The 13,482-nt window shown below is 39.6% G+C and overlaps 1 protein-coding gene across 1 annotated transcript; it reads left to right on the top strand.

The window, feature by feature from the left end:
• Positions 1–177: 177 nt before the first annotated feature.
• Positions 178–13,392, top strand: LOC124884608 (Rab interacting lysosomal protein). The gene is made up of 8 exons (XM_047392620.1): positions 178–808; positions 3,091–3,214; positions 6,741–6,862; positions 8,635–8,820; positions 10,218–10,387; positions 10,534–10,659; positions 10,774–10,872; positions 12,095–13,392. The coding sequence occupies exons 1-8, from the start codon at positions 473–475 to the stop codon at positions 12,219–12,221; spliced, it is 1,290 nt and encodes a 429-aa protein (XP_047248576.1). The 5' UTR covers positions 178–472; the 3' UTR covers positions 12,222–13,392.
• The last annotated feature ends 90 nt before the right edge of the window (positions 13,393–13,482 follow it).

Genomic DNA, 13,482 nt, shown 5'->3' with positions numbered 1-13,482 from the left:
AGCATGAAGCCTTTTTAAGGAATGTGAATATTTTTGGGAGTATCCTGCCACTCGAGCATGCATTTGCAGACTAATGGTGGTTTTAGCTGCAGAGAGGAAGCCCAGCATTCACGCTCAGCTGGCAGCGAGTAGATGCATGAATCTGATCTGGCGTTACATTGGTCAGAAGAGGAGGAGGTTCCTGCAGCGGGTTCACAACAGAACTCTGCCCAGCCTTGTTCCACCACACCGCTTCTTGTAGGGTTTCATAGGAGACCTAACATTAAGTAATTGAGAGCTGGGAACGTGAGCAGGCATGTTGGCAGCGTACGTTCAGCCTATTGCGCTTTAATGTGCACACCAAAGCAGGCGGGTGTTCAACTTTTTCGGGAGATTTAACTTTCTCTGTTTCACTTTCGCATCGAGCGAACGAGCCAGCTTTTAGTGGGGTGAGCATGTGAAGCGAACTCCGACTGCTGCTGCAGAGGACATCATGGACACGGACACGGAGACCAGTGTCCCGCAGGAGTCCTGCTGCTTCAACAGGACCTTCTCCGCCCTAACCGTCGACGATGTGTACGAAATAGCCAAGCTGGTCGGCGCCGAGGTGGAGAAGCTTATCGACGGCTACGGCAAAGAGAGCGTCGAGGGTCTGGTTCCGAAGATAGTGAAAGTGCTGGAGCTCCTGGAGAGCTTCGCCTCCCGGAACCAGGCGTTCGGTCTGAGGGAAGACGAGCTGCTGAAGACCTTCGAGCAGATCCAGCTACAGCAGCAGAGGAAGCGCGGGGCGAAGGACAGCGACGACGGCAACGAGAAGAATGAAATACGAGTGAGCTTTAAAATACAGCCACCATTTTGGAAACATTAATAGCAACTATGTATATATCTAATAACTCCGTCCTAACAAACAGCTCTGTGTCGTCAGGCTGCCGACGGCTGACATGGCTGAATGTTGCTAAAACATGTTATTTGACATTTAAAGTGTATTAAACAGTAATATAGATAATAAAATGCAAATTAGTGCTGGATGTAAGTACACGATATATATATATATATCTTTGTTTGGTTAGCCTTTTTTTTTTTATAAATAACCCCTTCTAAATCCCTCATCGTCAAGGCAACAAGATCAGTACAGTTACTTAGTTAACGTCTTGATTGATTATTTTAAATACTGAATAACATTACTGTTTACACATAGGTAAACCGTTATATGTATGAAAACCTATTTTCACCTCTGTGAAGAAAAATCCATCATATCTGTAACATAGCTGTTTTATTAATGGGATATAAGGTACTTCCTTGTTTTTATTTCGCTATCTCATACTGTCTCATAATAATGAGATACTATCCTGCAACCTCCACAGTTAAGAGGATAAAGATAATGGATGGATATCTAATAATAATGTAAGATAGTATCGCACCTATGTGATAATGTCTTAATTAGAAAGCTGTGATTATCAGATTACTTTCTCATAAGTAGTTATTACAATGTAGTATCTCATACTTATATCTTACTTAAGGTATTATATCATAATTAAGACTTATTTATCTCTATGATATGTCCTAATTATCAGATCTCATAATTATGACATAGCTCAATCATAATTATGAGACCAGTGGCAGTCTTTGATTTGGGGGCATATAGGCAGGTGCCCAGGGTGGCATTAGGTAAGTGGGTGCAGGAGCACCAGATAATAGAATGTAAGTTATCTGTCTATTGACCCCTGAAGACATTTTCTATTGCTTTTATGCATGTCAATTGTAGTTCACTGCTTGCTGCTGAGAACAGGGAGACTTCTTATTCTCCCCCACAATCTGAAATAATTTTAATTGGAGGGCGGCGCAGGGAGGGGCTCACACAAGGATCCGTTTATGCGAGAGCCGCCACTGTATAAGATAGTATTTCAGAATAAATAGTAATTATAAGATAGAATTAGCTGTATCATATTTTGAGAAAAGTATCTAATATTTCTGAAATATTTCATTATTTTGACTTGGGTATCTTTCAAGTTATAATAATAATAAATACAGTAAATATTTATTATTATAAGATAGCATCTCATAAATATGTCTTAGCTATTTCTACCTTATACTTTTGGTAAGATCATCTTCCATATAAATGCGTTGTATCACACAACTACAAGTTAGAAATCTTATAATTATGAAATACTACTTTAGAATTATGACTTAGCTATGTCATAACAAGCCATGACTATAAGGTCATAATTAGGAGATAGTATCTCATAATAATTGTTGATTATAAGATAGAAAATTAATTGCTAAATCATGAACATGAGATAATATAGAAACTAATGGCTATGACCTGGCTTTCTAAATATTAAGAAATACAATTTTATGACATAGCTATCTCAAAGTTATTGGATAATATCTCATAATAAATCATGATTGTAAGATTGAGATCGCTAAGTCATAATACTATTTTGAGATAGTAGTTTATAAATATGTATAAAATCATAATATAGTGATAGTATCTCAATTTACTCACCAAATTGGCAATGATGGACAGAGTAGGGGAAAAATGAGAAACGTTATGGAAAAAACCAGTAAGGAACTATTTTACATCTCCTGATGTTTTGTAAAGACTGTAAGCCAGTGTGGTGTAGACTTCACAGATGAAAAGCACGATTTTTCACAAGGCTCCATGATTCTTACATAACATTTGCCTGAAAGGTTTTAGGCATTGGATCACATCATAGTTTAATGTCCTTTTAAGGAACTCTGACACTTGTGGTTTGTGCTGTTTTATTGACCTACTAACCAGGTCTTTGTATATTAAGTTCTTTGACTCGACTCATGCATGCCTGTCTCCGCTCTCACTTTAGCCCGTAGTAGTGAGTTAAAAAGAAAACATATCAGATAAACAACAAATCATTACTGGAAGAGCTATGAGGTGTGGTTGTTACTTGGCAGTTTAGATGTCTTCGCAATAATATACATACCATCTTTGATAACTCAATAACAAGACGACACACCCACTGTGGATGGATCAATAAACTGGTCCAGGTTCTCAAATGTTGATGAGAGAAACATTATATCTAGTTCTTCTGGAGTCATGTTTTTTTCCTCATTTCCCTCCTATTCTGGGAGCAGGAGCTGCAGCAGAAGGAGGAACAGTGGGAGAGGAGATGTGAGGAGTTGCAGATCCAAGTGCAGCAGCTCCAGGAGGACAGGAAGGAGCTGCAGAGCAGGTTAGAGGGCAACAATGCTCAGGAAGGTACGTTCATTGATAACATGTTTAATTAACTAAGCTCTACCTGCTCTAATCTGTTGGGTTTATTATTATGATGTAGTTCAAACTTTCTGTGACAGAAAACACATTTCAAACAGGATATGTTTGGATCTGATTCTTTTTTGTTTTTTTTGGGGGGCTTTTCAAAGTTGCAAACATTTGCTGCACCATCTTTTTGCTTTGCTTCAACCAAGTCAACCCACCTCCAGGCCTTGTGGTTACCCTGTTTTCATTCCCAAATTCAGTCATGCTGGCATATGTAATAGATTCAGCTGTATGGAAATTTATCAGCCGGTTACTGCACAAATTCAAAACTTTGGTTTAACTGTAAGGCCTGCATGCTAAGCCTGAAAGCAGCCCAACTGGTTAACTCTGGGCTCACAATGCACACACTCTGCTCTGTTCTTGTTAGTTCTATATCAGAAGCTGCTTTAAACATGTGTTTACTTTGCCAACATAAAGAGGAGGCTCACACTGACAGAAGGGTAGGATTCCGTAGAGGAATATAGCTTCACTCCTCATGGGTACGAACACCATAATAAGTTGGCCCACCCACTTTTGCAGCCATCAACAAGGTTCTGGGACATTTCTGGTTGGATATTACACCACTCCGCTCAGTGGAACTGGTGGAGTTCATGTAGATCGTTTGGGTTCTTGGCACAGTCAGCGTTTGAAAGTGTAGTTCACGTATTTTCTGTACTGTTGAGGTTGACGTGATACAAAACCTGAATGTATGAATGCTAGGATGTTCTAGAACAACCCAGGAACCACCAAGGCTCAAGGCTATTCTCAACACCAATGTGTTTTAATGTGCTTCAATTTTAATGTGATTCATACATAAGTTGGATTTAGAAGCTCCTGCTTCAATCTGAAATACGCTGCTGCCTACAATATAAACAAGCCAACAGCCTTCTGGAAAAAAGCTTTAGGGTCAAATTTCCACCCACAGTTTGGATGAGTCAAATTAAAGCTTCCAAACCTAAGCATATTGCAAGCTGTTAAGCATGGTAGTGGTAGCATCATGCTAAAGGCCTATTTTGCTGAAAAACAATAAAAATAGAGGACTGCAAATTCTTCAACTTCACCTTAAAATCAACAGCAAGAAACGTTAACATGGTTGAATGCACCAGCAGGGCAAAGGTCATACATGATCATCACTACAGGTTTTAAAACGTATGAAGCAGGCTAATATTAAGCTTCTGTGAGGGACTCCAACCTCAAACCTTTAATATGAATGGGTTATGTTTAAAAGTACGCAACAGAAAACCAACCAGTTAGAATGAGATCTACCACTTCTGATATATACAAGCCTTTGTGTTTAATTATGACTGTGTGTGGATGTTAGGAAATCCTTCATAAAATCAAACATGTGTGGACCATTTTTTGTCTTTTTGTCTAAAAACAGAAAAAAATTGCATTATCAGTCTTCAGCAAAGGAAGAGAGCTCCAAAAAAAAGTATGGAAAGTTTATAATTAAAATGACACTCATGCTTATGATAAGTACAATAGGCATCTGTTTGGAGCAGAATAATAAATGTGTATTATATTAATATAAATAATCTTAAGGCTGTGAAAAATATTTTAGGATTTATGATTTAATTTCAACACACTTGAACAATAAAATACCTAAAAAGGCTAAATCTGACACATGAAAATGAGCTTGGAGTTATGCTGACTCGTGTTTTTTATGATGAGGAAAATAAAAGAGGAACTAAATTTACCAGTGTAAGTAAAAATTAATGGGCTTCTGTGTTTCCTGCTCGGGTCAACGCTAAGGTCAAATATCAAACTTCATGTTTATTGGACTAAAATTGGCAGGTTTTAAATGTCCTCTTTTGATGTATCTGAATTGTAAGATGAAACCTGCGTCTTCCCATGTTCTGTTCCCGTTCAGTGGGCAGGAGACAAGGCGAGTTTATTTTTTAGCACATTTTAGCAACAACACAATTCAAAGTGCTTTACATGATGACAAAAAAAAAAAAAAAACACCAGAAAGTACATTGCAGTGGCTTGAAAAAGAAAAGTAAAGAAACTACAGATAAAAAAAATCGTAAGACTAAACAAACCCCCTGCAGAAAAATGTAAATCCTTAACCCATTCATTGATGCACTCGCTTTTTGGTCCATATTTATTCACCATAAAATCAGACGTTCCTCCCTGGCGAGGTATTTCCTTACAACCCTTCTGGGTAATGGGGGAATATTCCTTTTACACTTGTCCAAGTCTGGACCAAGAGTCAGAGCCTTCTTGGTGCTTTTTAACCTTCCCCCTATAACTCTTGTTAGGAGAGCCCAGCTCAGCCACAGTCAGTCAGGGAGGGGTCTTCTGCAGTGAACTGCTTATCACTGCACACAGCAAGGTCCACCTCGCTCGGTTCTAAGGTGGAAACTCTAAAGTGGGGATCGCCAGTCAGTCACACAGATCTAAAACCATGCATGGACACACTCAGACCTAACGGCAAATTTGAGTCACCAATTAACCCAACGTGAATTATTTAGGACAGCAGCAGTAAGCTGTGGGACCTGCAGAGAATCTATGTATAGGGAGACCTTGTATCCTCCATGCAGAAAGGCCCAACGGGACCTTCTTGCTGCAAGGCAACAATACTCACAACTGCTCCTAAAAGGCAAACAGAAAGATTAAATCTACGGTGTTATATTTTTCCAAATTCAAGCACATCCTTATCTCTGTGCAGTAACATCGTGCAGGTGGTTGAGTCACTGCTGGCTGATTTTCTTGTACTAAAACAGAAAAACATGCCGTCTCTGTATGTTTTGGATTGATTTGAAAAGAGACGTGTGTGGCAGGTGAAAGCGGAAACTGTTTAATGTTTTGATGGTGCTGAAGCTATTTCTCCTCATGAACCAAACGTTTACGTCAAAGTCTTGGTTTTAGGACAGGAACTTTGTTCCTTGCCTTAGTGCAGCCCCAGTTTAGTCAGATATGATAAAAAGCGTATCTTACTTTGAATGGTATCGGTGTGATGTATCTATCTTTCTGTGCTCAGGTTTAGACATGCACCAATGTGTTTTGGTCTGTGTTGTACCATACAGTAGAATAGTGATGAATAGAAAGTTATTTGTGGTATGTTTGGCTTAGCTTTGCTTTGTTGTGAAATGTTTGCTTAACACAGTATTCTAGTTGGATGACTGGGAATTCTCAGCGCAAACTGAGAAGTCCCCACTTACAGATATTTCTCAGGGTTGTCCATGGTGCACTTTGGTGTTTTATTTATCAGATATTTATGTGATATCTCTTTCTATTATATCACAATTAGAGTGCTACTTATCTCTATATGAAGTAACGGTAGCATCGTTTTAAAGGCACGCGCTTCAAAGCTTATCAAACGTAAAACTGCATGGAAGGCACACTAACACTAGGTGGGTTGCATTACTTTCAATATTTAATAATAGCAAAACGTTTTCTAATGACAGTAAAGCATGAAAGAAGATAAATGTATTAATGCCTCTTGTTTTCTTCTGCCTCTAATGAGCATGTTTGTCCTTTTTAGATCGTACTCAGAAGCAGGAGCGGGAGGTGATGCTGAAGCTGAAGGAGGTGGTGGACAAGCAGAGAGATGAGCTGAGGGCTAAAGTCCAGGAGATTGCCACAGTCTCCAAAGAGGTGGAGGCGGTAAGAAGGCGCAAAAATATTCACCCTTACCATCCACTCCTATAACCTCAGTCTGAAAAAAACACTGTGACAGATATCCGGGGTTACAGTCCAATTTACAGAATATAGTGCTGAAGCACCAGTGAGGCGATTCCCATAGAGTTATTATCTGACTATTAGTTGGCGAAATAGTAGGTGATCACCTGAAATTCTTATGCACTCACTACATAATATGCTGCCCAAGGTCAGCTACTGGAAAGGAAAGTCCGGCAAAAGCTGCCAAAGTCCAACAAAAAAACATCAGAAAGTCTGGAGAACTAATGATCAAGGTCACTTTAAAACACTACAGGAAGGCCTGGCTCCTTGGAAACAAAGCATGAACTCAGAAATGTTTTATGAAGCACAGAGAGACAAGTTAGAACATGTAAACAACACAAATAACGGCACTGGACCAGTGGGAATATGTTAATGGTTAGTAAAAGAGTGAAGAGGTTGTTCTAATTGTTACTGGTAGAAAATTTCAGGCAAGTCCGGGCGTTGTTTTTGCCCACACAGCTTCTGTGTGTGTGTGTGTGTGTGTGTGTGTGTGTGTGTGTGTGTGTGTGTGTGTGTGTGTGTGTGTGTGTGTGTGTGTGTGTGTACTCTGGAATGATTGCTTGTATGTGTCTCTGCATCTGTCAGGGCACGAACATCACATGATTTATACAGCGGCCAAATCTGGGTGTGTTTGTTAATGCTTAACTTGTTGCTCCCAATCAGTTGACATAAAGGATAAAAAAAACAAAAACTTTAATGTCAGCTGGTGGAGTTTAGCCGATGACGTATGTTTGTCTCTTTAACTAAATACATTTGTTTTGACAGTGTGTGGTTTATTTTTTAGCATGTGCAGTGCTTCAAGCTGAGTTTCTGTTCAGGTGTCATGCATATAGTTGATTTGAGAAAGGTCTGTCATGAGTGCGGTTATAAAATACCCGAGAGGCTGACTTAAGTGAAACAGAGACCTTTAATAATAAAATAAGGAGAACTTACAGAAGGGAATTTTCCGATAGAGCAAGTAATGCAGTATGGGCACAATAACATACTAGGCAGTCTAACTGACACAGTAATGGCAGAATCCAACCGGAAAAATGAGAACCAGCGAGCTTATATACTGAGGCAGGGGTGGAAAATGACAAATGAACCAAGAGCTAATCACAGGAAATGTGGAGTGGCAGTGGCAGAATGAAGGCAGGGAGACTGAGGGAGAGAGACTAATTAACACAGAAGGAGCAGAACTAAGACACCAAGAAACTTCAAACCAACTAGACTAACACTGAACTGAGAGAAATAAATTCAAATGGACAAAGAACACAAGAGTAAACTAAGAAACTTAACACGGAGTAAACAGATATGGAAACACCTTACTGACAATAATGAACCCAGAGAAATGTGTATACAGCAAGACCTACTAGAGCATAATAAGCAAGGAAAAGATGAAAACACAAAAGAAAACCAAAAACCAAACATCAGTGGATTGTGCCACGCAGTCAAAGGTCAGGAATATTAGGATTCCAGTATATTCCTTCCTTCCTTCCTTCCTTCCTTCCTTGTTTTACAATGTTCCATATTTAAAGCCTATTCATTGTAGAAACATCGGTTTTGTTTTTTGTTATCTAGTTTTGGCCCGTCTGTCTTTACGTTCAACACTGGGATATTGATTGTAGCTCTATTTTTAGCCACAGAGAAAAACAGCAAACATCTGTGCCATTGTTCATGATGCCGATTGAAATCTGTGTGTGTTCATGTCTGTGCAGCTCCAGGAGCAGTTGGACCGCTTCATGAAGATGAACTCAGAGTTGCGGCACAGGCAGAACGTGCTGCAGACGCAGCTAAAGAGCATTGTGGAGAGGAAGGCTGACGTGGAGACCGACCTGAAGGAGAAAAATAAAGAGATAGAAAGGCTCCAAACACTGCTAAATAATGCCAATGGAAACAGCCCTGTATGTAGCCTTTTTTTTTTTTACACAAATTGCTTCATTTTTTTATATATTTTATAGTTGAAAAATCATTCAGTGGTATACTCGTTACATCTAGAACTGTTTCAAAATAAAAGCAGTGTGTTTAAAAAGTGAGTAAAACTTCAAAATCTTTACAATAGCAAATACAATGCGAACAATGCATGTGGCGAAGTTGGTAGCACTGTTGCCTTGCAGCAAGAAGGTCCTGGGTTTGGCTCCCAGCCAGGGATCTTTCTGAAAGGAGTTTGTATGTTCTCCCTGTTCATGCCTGGCTTCTCTCCGGGTACTCTGGCTCCCTGCCACAGTCCAAAAACATGACTGTTAGGTTAATTGGTCTCTAAATTGCCCCCAAATGTGAGTGTGTGTGTAAATGGGTGTTTTTCCTGTGTCTCTGTGATGGACTGGCGATCTGTCCAGGGTGTACCCTGCCTCTCGTTCAATCACTAATGGAGATAGGGACCAGCTCCTCCGCGACCTCGCACGGACAAGCACGTATAGATAGTGGATGGATGGATTAAGGAAAATATTTAACTTTTTCTTTTTTTTTTTTTTTGACAAATCTCTACAAATTGAAGCAAATTAAACATTAGGCTGATCCAAAATGTGTTCTGTATAAAATGAGACTCTGTGGGCACTTCTTGCTGATAGCTTGGCTTCACATGGGCTTCTTCTAATTGTTTCAGGACTCAGGGTAACTGTAGTCCTTCTTTGATCAAGCCAGAGCTGATCATTGGCTCAGTCTAAATTTATCTTTGGTCCATTCGATTAATGGTGTTCTGTTTGCTTCTCCCATTTTAAAGCATTAGTGATCCTTTCATTGGAGTAACATGTCATTTTGTGCACTTCTTTATAAGTATTCCTCCCTCCTGTCAACTTTTTAATCAGAATTTGCTCTTTCTCTGCACAATGTCTGGAGCGACCCATTTTAGTCCGATTTTCAGAGCGGAATAACCAGCATGTGCAACATTTGCTGTTTTCATGCATAAATAAGACCCACCAGTGTGACCTCACTGATTGAAGTCCACTCTGCTGTCAGTGTGAACATGGCACTTTCAATTAATTATCGAATCACAAAGAACTGACCGTGCATTGACAACTTAGTGTGCACAAATAAATACAAATGCCAAATCCGATCTGCACTGACTGCATGGTGATAATAGAGTTATATTTGCCCTTTTTACAAAACAAACATGTCAGTTAACAGGTTTAATTTGCAAATGAAGGTTCTGAACGGCTGAGATGAACAACGCAGAGGAGTGGGAAGCATTTGGCCTGTTTAGTTCCCTGAAAGCTTTTTAGACGTAGTTTGGTTGCTCTTTATGGAAGGTTGTGAGCAGTTTATTATTGTATAGGTTAAGGAGTCTCTGTTCTCCCCTCAGTCCAGTCCAAGTCGAGCAGTAAAAGAGTTGACCCAAAAGCCAACCACTGTGCAGGATGATTCTAATCAGCCATGCTTCACAAAGAAGGAGGTGCGGGACATTCTGTTTGAGAGGAACGAGCTGAAAACCAACCTCTTCCTGGTGCAGGAGGAGCTCAACTACTATCAAAGGTGGGTCTTGAAAAGCTTCTGTTGAGTATCGGTGTGGAGTTTACGTTTTAGATTCAGGTGCACTTGCTTTTTGAGTATGTGGTCTTTAGAGTCTGCTACTGTTTTTCATCACAATAGATCAGAATGGTATAATCTCATTTTTGCAGGGAAATTTTAAATGAGGAAAGGTGTCCAGGCTTCATTTTGGAAGCTGTCCGGTCGGTAATCAAAAAACGAAGGAGGCTGATAAAGGCAAAGATGCTTGGGATTCCTCTCAACGACTGTAGCATCAGGTATCTGAACACAAAATGCATTCCTCGTAAGCACAAATTCACCAAGAAATAAGGTCTGGATGTAGAAACATGTTATGGAGGTGAAGAATATGGGCATGTTGTTTTTTTCCTCAGTGATGAGGAGGAGACGAGTTCTCTGTACAGGCAGACAAAAGAGGACAGCTCAGAAGTAGATGGGCCTAACAAACCTGCTGAGTCACACATTCAAAAGCTGTAAGTCCTTCTCCACTGAGACACTCAGCTGTTCAGACTGAAAACAGGAAAACTGTTTCCTCAGTATCTCATCCTGCTTGCAGTGGGTTGCAAAAGTATTCACACCCATTGAACCTGTCTGCATTTTGTCCTGTTTTAACCCTGGCGTGTATATGTATTCAACACCATGAACTCTGATACCCCTAAATAAACGAATGTAACCATCTGCCTTCAGAGCTACTTAATTATGAAATACAGTCCAACTGTCTGTTATTTAATCTCAGTGTAAATCCAGCTGTTCTGTGAAGGCCTCAGAGGTCTGTTAGAGAACATTAGAGAACAAACATCATCATGAAGACCAAGGAACACAGCAGACAGGTCATGGAGAAAGTCCTGGTTTCATTTTAAAGCAGTATTGTTTATAAAACAATATTCAAGCTGCAAATATCTCACAAAGCACTGTTCGATCCATCATCTGAAAAGGCTAGGAGTATAGCACATGTGCAAAGTTGCAAACCTACATGCAGGACAGTGGGTCTTCAGGACCAAGGTTGGGAACCTGTGCTGTAAGGGACACGGCAAACATGTGGAACAAGCTTCTCTGGTCAAATGAGACCAAAATGTAACATTATGCTGTGTGGATGCTTTTCATCAGCGCGGTCAGGGAACCTGGACAATGCTGTCTCTCCAATCCAACTATGATCTTATTTGTTTATAAGAATTGTCAAAAACTTCTGTCTCTTCAAGTGCAAACCTGATGGAGACATTCCCTAAAAGACTGACAGCTGCATTTGCAGTGAAACTGGATTCATCAAAGGTTTGGGTCCTGGGGTTGAATACAAATGCACTCCACACCTTTCAGATTTGTATTTGTAAAAAAGTTGTATACATGATATATTGTTTCCACTTTGCAATTAAACACTACTTTGTGTTGGTCTGTCACATAAAATGCTAATAAAATACATTGAAGTTTGTGGTTGTGTCGTGACAAAATGTGAAAAAACTTGCCTTTTGCAAGGCACTGTATTTATGTGACTTTTCAACAATAAGAATGGAAAGAAAGTATCAAATAAACCCAAACGACACCACTGAAAGCCATGAAGCAGAAAAAAGAGCGACATGAGTTCCACTCCACTGCCTCTGTCACTGTCCTGATGATTTGCCAATCCTTGTCTATATTTAGCTGTAATCCCTGACTACATGTCTGACCTGAGGCTTGTCTCTTTCATTCTGTCGGCTGCAGCTTCGGCTTCCTGACGCGCTCGGGCAGCAGCAGGAGTCCCACCCACATGAGCAACTCTGCCTCCAGCTGGGAAATCCTGGGAGAAACAGAGGCCAGCGAGGAGACAGAGCAACAGCCGACTTTCTGAGTCCCACGGAGGGTCTGCAGTGAGATTCCCTTCTGCTTGACAGCCACTCCTCTCCTCATTCTGAAACTCGAAACAGAGAATCTGGTTGTTGGCTCAGCGAAAGGCAGTTTTATTGCACCCCAAGCTTGGGTAACACAAAACTAAGTATCTAATAGGAAAAAGACATAAGATGTCAGCAATTTTAAACAATCCCATTGATTGCCTCATTTTTTAAGCTCTATTTCAATCATGAATTTTGCTCAGTATGACCTTAAACACTGTATAAATGGTACAAAGTAAACGCATTAAGTGGGACACTTGTAAAATTCTTATTTTGTATGGTTCAGAAGTTAAAACAATCAGTGATATGTATACATAAAAAACATTGAAATATTTTTAGATATTGTGAAATCTAGCGTAGTATATATATTTTTATATTTATCCTGAAAGATTTTCTGCTGAGACCAAAGACAGAGAAAAATCGTTTCATTTTTCTCAGCTGTTCAGCTGTTAGAAGATGAATCTCCAAATGAACTTTCAAATCCAATAAAAATTTCCCTTTCCTAGAATATTGGTTTGCTTCAGGGTTTCTAAATTGTCCAGATGATGGATTAACCCATATTTTATGGTACAGATATGTTAAGAGAAGTTCTTATCTGTTCCACATAGGGGCATTTTATTATAAGTGAATATATGTTTCTAGGTAATTATTGAGTTTACTTCAATAGTTTTCATGATTTTAGGCACTTTTATCCACAGGAAAAAAGATATGCTTTTTTACCCCGTATGCCTTAACTTACTGTTTCTAATGTTGAAGATGCATTTTCCTGCTATTAAGTCATTAGTTAGTTGAACAGAGCAACAGTTTTGGCTGGTGTGTATTCGATGGTGGTGCCATATGAATGTGATTGGCTGTTGTTCATGCCTCTGCATGGTGATGACTTCCTTTTATGCATGTTTTTAAACCCCACACTTCCAGCTAACATTTAGGTACAAAGTCACCACTTGTACTGAATCTGGCCCCTCCTCTAAATGCACTGTTCAGACAGGTCAGTGAGGGACAATAAGTGAACACCCAAAGAGACCGTCTTCTGAAACAAAATGTTTGGAGTTTATTTTTGTGAATAAGTTCTTTGGATGTGAAATATCTGCAAAATGGAGATTTTCAATAAAACATAAAAAAAAAAAAAAACTGGTCTTTTGTGAAGACTGAGTGCTGTGTTGAGTGTTGCATGAAATTTAGTGGTCATGTGCTCTGACCTTCCTGACTTATGAGGAGTGA

This window comes from Girardinichthys multiradiatus, chromosome 18, assembly GCF_021462225.1.
Source record: "Girardinichthys multiradiatus isolate DD_20200921_A chromosome 18, DD_fGirMul_XY1, whole genome shotgun sequence".
Taxonomy (NCBI): Eukaryota; Metazoa; Chordata; class Actinopteri; order Cyprinodontiformes; family Goodeidae; genus Girardinichthys; species Girardinichthys multiradiatus.
This window is presented reverse-complemented; position numbering and strand designations above follow the sequence as displayed.

Bases quoted from the DNA above. Each gene is read 5' to 3' on its own strand.
- LOC124884608 (XM_047392620.1), top strand. From the start codon at position 473: ATGGACACGGACACGGAGACCAGTGTCCCGCAGGAGTCCTGCTGCTTC. The intron at 809-3,090 runs GTGAGCTTTAAA...TTCTGGGAGCAG, and splicing joins ACGAGAAGAATGAAATACGA to GAGCTGCAGCAGAAGGAGGA. The intron at 8,821-10,217 runs GTATGTAGCCTT...TTCTCCCCTCAG, and splicing joins ATGCCAATGGAAACAGCCCT to TCCAGTCCAAGTCGAGCAGT.